The sequence below is a fragment of the Phyllostomus hastatus genome, unplaced genomic scaffold, assembly GCF_019186645.2.
Source record: "Phyllostomus hastatus isolate PE091 unplaced genomic scaffold, TTU_PhHast_1.1 phas_contig_210, whole genome shotgun sequence".
In the NCBI taxonomy this organism is placed as follows: domain Eukaryota; kingdom Metazoa; phylum Chordata; class Mammalia; order Chiroptera; family Phyllostomidae; genus Phyllostomus; species Phyllostomus hastatus.
Window position 1 is genome coordinate 38568249 of NW_025333737.1, and position 8850 is coordinate 38577098.

General features: G+C 65.2%; 1 protein-coding gene across 2 annotated transcripts; it reads right to left on the reverse strand.

Annotated features, from left to right (window-relative positions):
• Positions 1-45: 45 nt before the first annotated feature.
• On the reverse strand, positions 46-5915 carry DUS1L (dihydrouridine synthase 1 like). 2 transcript variants are annotated; one of them, XM_045836538.1, is made up of 14 exons: positions 5225-5914; positions 4330-4575; positions 3804-3912; positions 3327-3377; positions 3068-3180; positions 2502-2584; positions 2237-2340; positions 1890-2034; positions 1549-1645; positions 1373-1461; positions 948-1093; positions 661-698; positions 492-567; positions 46-406 (listed from the first exon to the last, which is right to left on the reverse strand). In XM_045836538.1, the coding sequence occupies exons 2-14, from the start codon at positions 4564-4566 to the stop codon at positions 267-269; spliced, it is 1428 nt and encodes a 475-aa protein (XP_045692494.1). In that variant the 5' UTR covers positions 4567-4575; positions 5225-5914; the 3' UTR covers positions 46-266. The 2 variants fall into 2 exon arrangements, 1 of the variants encoding a protein (XP_045692494.1); XR_006785378.1 differs by having other exon boundaries at positions 341-406; positions 3068-3175; positions 5225-5915.
• Between the last annotated feature and the right edge of the window lie 2935 nt (positions 5916-8850).

Here is an 8850-nt window from a genome sequence, read left to right on the forward strand (position 1 = left end):
CCTCCCCGCGAGCGGCTGCGGCTGCGGCTGCGGCACCACAGGCTGGTTCTGCGCGTGTCTGCGAGGTTTATTGTCCGGTCGGGGTGCACACGGCTGCGGGGGCGGGGCTGGTCCAGCCCAGGGCCCCGCTCGCTGTGCGGCTCTGGGCCCCGCGGCCTCGGGGGCCGCGAGCTCGTCCTTCCACGCGAGAGCGCCGGAGGTTCCCTGAGCGAAGGCGTCTCCTCACGGGGACGTGGAGGGGCGGGGCCCTGGCCCCCGCCGGCCCTTCAGGCCAGGGCACTGCCCACGACCTCAGGGAGGCCTCCTGGGTCCCCAGGCCCTGCTGGCTGTGGCTCCTGCAGCTGGGGCTGGGCCGCCTTCCAGGCCAGAGACTTCTCCAGTTTGGTCTTAAAGAGCAGCCCGTGACCTGGCAAAGGGGCGGGCGGGGAGGGAATGGGCTGAGGCGCCCCCAGCCCGGGGGGCAGGGGGGGGGGGGGGGTGGCGGCCCTCACCTGGGCAGTCGGCGGTCTCTCTGAAGGCACGCTTCTTGCAGCAGCCGCGGCACAGGCTGAACACGCACCTGTTGCCCTGCGCACGGAAGGGCCAGTGAGCCTGTGCTGGGGGGCTGCACCCGGCAGACGGCGCAGGACAGCCCCCGTGGGTGCCGGGGGGCCAGCTCACCTTCGGGTTCCCGCACTGGTCACACTTGGCGTATTTTGCTGTGGAGAGTTGCGCGCAGAGGGCCCGGGTGAGCGGGGCCTGCTCCCTCCGCAGCGGCCCCAGCCCCGTGCAGAGCCCGCGGGCGTCCCTGCCCACCGCGGCCGCCCCGGCCGCTAGGAGGAGGGCACAAAGCTCGGCCGACTCAGGGCCTGCAGCCCCCAGGCCTCCGGGGCCCGTCCCACCTGCCTGGCCCAAGCCCCTGGGCGTCTCCCACTGCCTGGGGTCGGGCAGCAGCTGCGGCAGCTTACGCTTCAGCGAGGGGTCGAAGGTCTTGTGGGGGTTCCTCAGCTGCTTCTTCTGCTTGTTCTTGGACAGGGTGTCCCCACCGCCCTCCTCCTCCTCCAGGGCCCGCTTGCTGCGGGGGCCTGTGCGCTCCTGGCCCGCCTCCTTGGGCCTGAGAGGGAAGGTCGTTGGGCAGACTCGGGGGAGCGGGGGGGGGGGGGGGAGGCCTCCAGGGCCTGAGCCACTGAGCCCCAGGCAGGGCTGTGGCCACGGGCAGCACCTGGCCTCGCCTCTGAGTGCCCAGAGGAAACCCACCCAGGATCGGAGGGAAAGGGGGAGAAGGTTCAAGACCGCAGCACCCACAAGCGGGAGAGGCGCTGGGCTCCTGGGGGCGTGGAGCGGAGAGGGCTGTGCCCTGCCTGGCCGCCCCAGACCCTGCCTGCGGGCTCACCCCGGCCGGAGGTAGGGCTGGCAGATCCAGTGGAAGAAAGGCAGGCCGCCCGAGGGCTCCTCCCCCTCCTTCTGCCTGCACATGTCCTCCTGCAAAAGCCCCGAGGGCCCTGGTCAGCAGCCCAGCCCCACCTGCATGTGCGGGGCGGGGCGGCTCCCAACCCCCCCCCCACATGCCTGACACCGCAACTTCAGCTCCTGGCTCACGGCGGCGACGCCCTCCAGGGTCTTCACTTTGGCGAGCTCCTCTCGGAGCTGCTGGTGCACCTGCAGCCTGAGGCAGACGCCCAGCATGGTGGGCCCGGTGCCTAGCTCGGGGCCACCCCCTTGAGCCCCGGGCTGAGGGGAGCAGCCCCCCTCTGTCCCAACCCAGGCCTCCCGCCTGACCCAGCCCTTCCAGGCCCGACCTGGTGGCCAGTGATCCCAGTCCTGCCTCTGAAGACCCCTGCGTCCCAACCCCCCGATGCCCCCGGCGGGCTCGGCTCAGCCCCGACGGCAGAGGCCTGGGGCTGACTCACGTGTGGTGCCACAGCTTGAAGAGGTGGGCCCGGACGCAGGACAGGGGGCAGGGGTGCTGGCGCACGAGGGCCAGGTACTCCTCGGCCAGCTCCCACACGGCGGGGCTGCGGCCCTCGAACAGGGCCGGGTTGTGCAGGTTGCCCTCTGCAGGGGTGCAGGGGGCCGAGACTGAGGGCACTCGCGTCCCGCAGGGACACGCCCCTCCCCAGGCCACGCCACACCGACGACAGGCGGCCGCCCAGCCCCACGCCAGCCCCTGGCTGGGGGCTCGGGCCCAGGCCCTTCAGCGGGGCCCAGGGTGTCACGGCGTGGACACCCCGAGGCCCGGGCAGCGGCACCCGCTCACCTGCGCTCATGACCCCCTGCACGCCGGTGTCCCGGATGCAGCGTTCCACGTCCCGCAGGCACTGGATGTTCCCGTTGGCGAACACGGGGATGGACACGGCCCTCCTGTGTGGCAGGAGGGCCCTCAGGAGGGAGCGGCACGGAACCCCCGCCCGCCCGCCCCAGGAAGGGGCCCGGCAGCCGGCGGGGCAGGTGCGCCTCTCCCCCGCCATGGTCGCCCAGGGTGCCCAGGGGCACGCCCGGGGCCAGGGGTATGCCCCACTCACCGCACGGCCCGGATGTGCTCCCAGGACGCGGTGCCCGAGAGGGGCCCCTTCTGCTCCTTCGTGCGCCCGTGCACCGTCAGCAGCTGGGACGACGCAGCAGCGCTGGCTCAGCCCCCGCCCGAGCCCAGGGCCCCCCACACTGTGGCTTCTGGGCGCCAAGCTCCACGCAGAGCGGAGGAAGGGCTGCCCGGGGCCTGGGTCTCCCTGGCCCTGCCCCGCACCAGACACCGGGCAGGGCAACCCTGGAAGGCACATAGGGCCAGCCGACGCCCTAGGGTGCAGCCAGGGTGCAGCTGAGAAGCCCAGTCCCGTTCGGGGGGCCAGGCACGCCCACCACCCCAGGCCAAGGCACGAGGGAGGGACACCCACCTGACCCCAGGGCTGGTGGGGGCTGGGGGGAAGGCCTGGCACCGCCCCCTCGCTTAGCACTCGCCTCCTTCACGAGAGCGGCAATGGGCTCCCCCACCCTCATCAGGCCTCGAGGTCGCCGTGGTTCCTCTCCCCCCCACCCCGAGGGCCAGCTGTCCTGGGGACGGTCCCAGGAGCAGGGACCCCCAGCCCCTCACCTGGCAGCCGGCCTTCTCCAGCATCTGGGCGTACCGCACAGTCTTGTCGACCTCCGGGAAGACACGGATCTTGCAGGTGATCGGGACGGACAGCCTCTCGTGGGCCAGCTGAACTGGGGCAAAGGAGAGTCGGCCTCTGAGACCCGCCGTGCACACCGCGCCCTGCGGGTCGGGCGGTGGGGACCCACGGCTGAGGGTGTCTCCGCCGGCCACCACCCTCCCCCGCCCCGGCCCCACACGTGGCGCGTGGCCGACTCACTCATTCTCTGGAGCAGGTCCCACTCCTCCTGCAGGAAGGCTCCGTAGTGGCCTGCGGGGACAAGCACGGCCCTCTGCACCCCTCCTCCTCCTGTGTCCACCCACACCACGAGCTGACCCGCCGGGCAGGCCCCAGCACCCCGTGTGCACCGCACACCGTCCAGAGCCCTGGGCTGACGCCTCCCCGAGCGGGTGTCTCTGGCAGACGGTCAGAGACGCCCGCGCTCCAGGGTGCCGAAGGGTGGGCCGCCCCGTGCGGTCCCTGACCATGCAGCCACTGCTCAGGCCCGGCGGAGGGAAGGCCGGCCCCTCACCAGGGCAACGACCACTGGGGCTGCATGCCTCCCAGGGTGACAGGGGTCTCCTGTGGGCAGAGCACGTCTACCCAGAGGAGCCTGATGCGCCGTCGGCCTCTGAGACCCAGCAGCACCCTGCCCCCCCTGTCCCCTGCCCCGGGCACCCCGGGCCCCGCACTCACCCCGCTTCGCGATCATCTGTGGGCAGCCCAGGTTCAGGTCGATGGCGTCGCAGTAGTCCTGCGCCAGGAGTCCCGCCTGGACGAACACCTCCGGGTCGTTGGCACAGAACTGGGAGGGACGGGACGGTCACCATAGGCTCGAGCCAGGCCCTGGCCCTGGGCCGCCCACCAGGGTTCCCATTGGACCCTGTGGGGTGTGGCCCCAGGGGCAGACTGGAGGCTGGCCTCCTGTCCCTGGCGCTTACAGAACAACTCAGTTTGGACCCACGCCCACGCACTGGATGCACAGACTCTCTCTCCGCTGCGGGGAGGACCCGGGCTCACAGAGTTGCCAAGAGCAGAGCCAAGCGTCTGCACGACTCTGACACAGAGCCTGGCTGTCCGGTCGCCGGGGTCTGAGCCACAGCCCAGGAAGAGGCCCAGCTCTGGGAAAGGCTTCCGTGGCCCCCCCCCCCCCCCCTCCCCTCCCTCCCACCGGGGCCCACGAGAAGGCGCTCCCAGGCGTCCGGGAGCCAGGCCTGCGCACCTGCACGATGAGGGGCCGGTCCTCAGGGCACACCTCGCAGTACAGGTTCTCCTTCCGGTAGTTGGCGTCTCGGACAAAGACCTGGGCGTGCAGCATGGGCGTGTAGCACAGCTGGGCCCCGTGGCGGCGACTCAGCAGCCTCCAGGCCAGCTCACTCTGGTCCACCATGGGGGCTACCACGTGGCGGGCGCCCCCCAGGGTGCGGCTCCAGAACTCGAAGCCTTGCAGCTTTGGCATCTCTCCACACTGGGGGGGCGGGGGGGACAGGGGCTCAGCCATCCCACGGAGCCGCACAGGCTGAGGACCAAACTGTCCCCAAGACCACACCCCGGTGCTGTCACTCCCCACGGAGACCTGGGCCCTCCCTGCTCCCTGGCTGGGCTGGCATGGGGCAAATGACACCGTGGAAGCAGCATCTCACAGGGTGCCTGGGCACTGCAGGCCCCCAGGACAAGAAGCTGTAATTACAAGGCCTGGGGATCCCAAGGCGGGACCACCCAGTGGGGACATCCCTGAAGATGTGAATCAGGGTGACCCTTTTGCCCGGTCTCCTGGGTGACAGATGGGACCTGGGCGGCTCACCAGGGAGCTCAGGGGCAGCACTCCCCGCCGCTTGGAGGGAACCGCCCTCCCGGCGCAGACGGGATCGGACCCGTGGGGACGCGCGCCCCGACAGCTCTTACTCCAGGGGACCGGGCCGGCGATCGCTGAGCACGACCATAACTCTAGTGACCGAGAGCCCAGCTGTGCGTGGGGTGTTTTTGGAAACTGAAATTACATATAAGAAAACTACCTAAATGTCACCGGGGTCCCCAAGCACGCAGGGCACGCGCAGCCCCCGTGAAGCAGGAGCCAGGCGGCCGCAACCCCAAGCGAGACCCTGCGGGAAACGCACCTGAGTTGGCCCAGGCTGGGCGCCCCCCGGCGGGGTCCTCCGGGCGGCGTGCGGGGCTCCGGGCTCGCGCAGGGTGCAGGGGCCGCCTGCTCAGGGCTGCCGCCGGGCCGCAGCCGAGCCCAGGGCTCCGTGCCGGGGCTGCCGGAAGGTGCGTCCGCCAGGGCGGTCCGGGCGGCCCGCGGTGCAGCGGGAAACGCGTCCCCGGGAAACTACGCCCGGTCGAGGAGGGGCCGGCCCGCGGCGGAAGGCCCGCGCGCTGTCAGAGCTCAGAGGGCGGACGGAGGCCGGCTCGGCGCCCCCGGAGTCCCGCCTGTGCCCACTGCCCGAGCCGTGGGGACTTGCTGGCCCCGCCGCCGGTCGCTGAAGCCGGTGTCAGTAGGGTGCCGCCCGCCGCCTGGGGTCGAGCCCAAGCCCGTGTCCCTCCCGAGGCTGAGATCGCGGAAAGTGGGGACCGCGGCTGCTCGGGGGCCAGCGCTTAGGGTCCTCTCCCCGACCCGGGCCCCGGAAGCCGCCGCTCCTCATGACCCTGTGGTTCCCTCCTGCCTCGGTCTCTCCCGCGCCTCCTGCGCGCAGGTCACGGCCCCGCGGCCCAGCGCCGTGCGGGCGGGTCCCGGTCTCTGAACGGCAGCGATCCGCAGAGGCGCTGGAGCAGCCGCCGGGCGACGGCGGCGGCAGTGGCGTCGCGCACCCTCCCGGGAGGCGGCGCTACAGGGCCGCCCAGCGAGAGGGCAGACCTGGGGCGCAGTGCCAGGTCTGCCCGGCTCCGACTCGGGGCCGCGCCGTCTCCCCGTGCCTCCCTCGCCTCCCGCGGGGATGGAGTCCAGCCGCGCAGGACGTGGGTCGCGGGCCTCAAGGTCCCCTCTGGCCGGCGCACCTGCGGACTCGCGGGGAAGGCTGCGTCAGACCCTTCCCTTTTGGGGTGTTTTTTTAAAAGGATTTATTTATTTATTTAAATGTGTGTGTGTGTGTGTGTGTGTGTGTTTTTAATTTCCATTTATTTATTTTTTAGAGAGGGGGAAGGGAAGAAGAAAGAGAAGAGAATGAAACATCAGTGTGTGGTTGCCTCTCACGTCCAGCTACTGGGGACCTGGCTGGGCAACCCAGGCATGTGCCGCGACTGGGAATTGAACTGGTGACGCTTTGGTTCTCAGGTCCACGCTCAATCCACTGAGCTACACCAGCCAGGGTTGAAATGTTACTTAAAAAAAAAAAAAGATTTTATGTATTAAAGAGAGGAGATGGGAGGGAGAAAGAGAGGGAGAGAAATAGGTGTCCCAGCCAGGAGTTAAACTGGTGACCTTTTGAGTTTACGGGACGATTTGAAACCCGCTGAGCCACACTTGCTGGGGCTCCCAGTTCCTCTCTGTGGCTTTCAGGGAGCTGGCGGAGCCCTGACGCCTGGGCTGGGCCTCCAGAGGAGCGGGTGCAGGAGCCGAGCAAACGTCCTTCCGAAGGCGACACAGAACTGGGCACATTGTTAACAGCAGCCATGCCAGGACCCCGGGAGTTGACAACATGCACACAGCACTGGAGAAACACTTCCTCTTTTGTTGTTGCTGTTGTTGAAGTTACTGAACGTTGGTGAGAAGGAACAAAGGGGGGTCTGAGGGGCTAAAGCTTCCCTTAGAAGGGGAGGGCAGGTAAATGCTTCCCAGACAAGGTCAAGTTACAGGAGCTCATCATCACCCAGCCCTATGCACGTGAAATGTTAAAGGGACTTATCTAAGAAAAAGAAGATGATCGAAAATTTGAACAGTAAAATGATAAACTCACAACCATCAATAATCGAACCTGAAGAAAACAAAAACAAACTCAGCAAACAACTAGAACAGGAACAGAATCACAGAAAGGGAGATCACACGGGGGGTTAGCAGCAGGGAGGGGGGAGAATGGTGGGAGGGTAGGTACAGGGAATAAGAAGCAGAATAGGTAGGTACAAAATAGGGGAGGGTAAGAATAGTACAGGAAATGGAGAGGCCAAAGAACTTATACGTGTGACCCATGGACATGAACTAAGGGGGGCAATTTGGTTGGGGGCGTGCAGGGCGCAGGGGAATAAAGGGGGAAATTGGGACAACTGTAACGGCATAATCAATAAGATGTATTTTAAAAATATTCCCATAAAATCAAGCCCAGGCTCAGATGACGTTTATGAGCTGCAGGAGGCACTGAAGAAGGGACACCACTGGGGTGGGGGGTGAGAGGCAGAAAACTGTCCTCGAACAACAACTAAAATAAAATAAAATAAAATAATGGACCCCAACCCTTTAAAACTCTTCTAGAAAACACAGCAGAGAACAAGACTCAACTGACTCCAACAGGCCAGTGTGGTTTCAGTGCCCAGACCAGTCACGGGGCTACAGGGAAAGGAAACTACGCACAAATGCCCCTCATGAGCAGACACGAAAATCTTGAAGATGCCAGCAAACTTAATCCAGCACCACACAGAAAATTATATCCACCCTGGCTGGCTGGCTCAGTGGGCTGGGTGCTGGCCTGCAAACCAAAGGGTCGAGGGTTTGATCCCCAGTCAGGGCACAGGCCTGGGTTGCGGGCCAGGTCCCCAGTAGGGGGCACACTAGAGGCAACCACACAAGATGTTTCCCTCTTTCTCCTTCCCTTCTCCTCTGTAAAAATAAAATAAAATATTTAAAAACTGACATCCCATAACCAAGTGCTATATTTATCGTGGAAGCAAAAGGCTGCTTTATTATCTGAAAATCAATAAATGTAATACACCATATTGATAGAATTAAGTACAAAAACCACATGATTATCTCAATCGGTGCACAAAAAATCTTCAACAAAATACAACATCTATTCATGATGTAAGAAAAACAGACCTCGATGAACTAGGACTAGAGGGGAACTTTCTAAACTTGATCGAGTATCTGCAAAGGACTCCAACCGCACAGCGAATACCACTCTTGGTGGTGCCGGAGGACCGCTTGCTCGTCTCCTAAGTTCAGGCACGGGGCGTGTCCTGCTCCCACCGGTCTCTCTGCAACCCGCAGGGACGGCTCCCCCAGCAGAACAGGGCAAGACAAACGAAATAAAAGGCGGACACAGAGCAACAAGGGAAATGTCCCTTTCGCCTTTCCGTACAGAGCACAACTGGCTACATAGAATTTCCTAAGGAGTCTAAAAAAAAAAAAAACACAAAACAAACCAAAACAGTGCACTGTCCAACAAGTAAGTTCAGCAAGGTCACTACACAAAAAGGAGTCGCATTTTGCCCACTAACGACAAACACGTGCGAAACGAAATTGCCGTTTCAGCACCACTTACAATCGCTCCAAAGGAGATTCCACACTTAAGTGTGAGTCACACGCACGAGCGCGGGACCCGTGTGCCAGCGACCGCAGTACGCGATCCTGGCGGCAGAGTTCGGGAGAGACGCCCTCCGTGCCCGCGGGGCCGAGCAGCCGAGGCTGCGGACGCCGTGGAGGCGTCAACTCTGCCGAACAATCGGTGCGCGCCGGGCGGGTCTACCGGAAACGCGGCAAGGTCGGCGGGAGCGCGGACAAGCCCGGAGCGGCCACCGCCGCTGTGACAGAGAAGCAGAACGGGGAGGAGTCACGGCGGCTGGCGCGGAGGTGACAGCAGATGGCGCCAGATGGCGGTCC

What these genes read in the sequence shown, in the direction of transcription:
- DUS1L (XM_045836538.1), bottom strand. Translation starts at nt 4,566, where the DNA reads ATGCCAAAGCTGCAAGGCTTCGAGTTCTGGAGCCGCACCCTGGGGGGC. An exon ending in ACCGGCCCCTCATCGTGCAG is followed by an intron (nt 3,913 to 4,329) that starts GTGCGCAGGCCT and finishes CGTCCCTCCCAG; the next exon opens with TTCTGTGCCAACGACCCGGA. An exon ending in ACCAGTGCGGGAACCCGAAG is followed by an intron (nt 568 to 660) that starts GTGAGCTGGCCC and finishes TTCCGTGCGCAG; the next exon opens with GGCAACAGGTGCGTGTTCAG.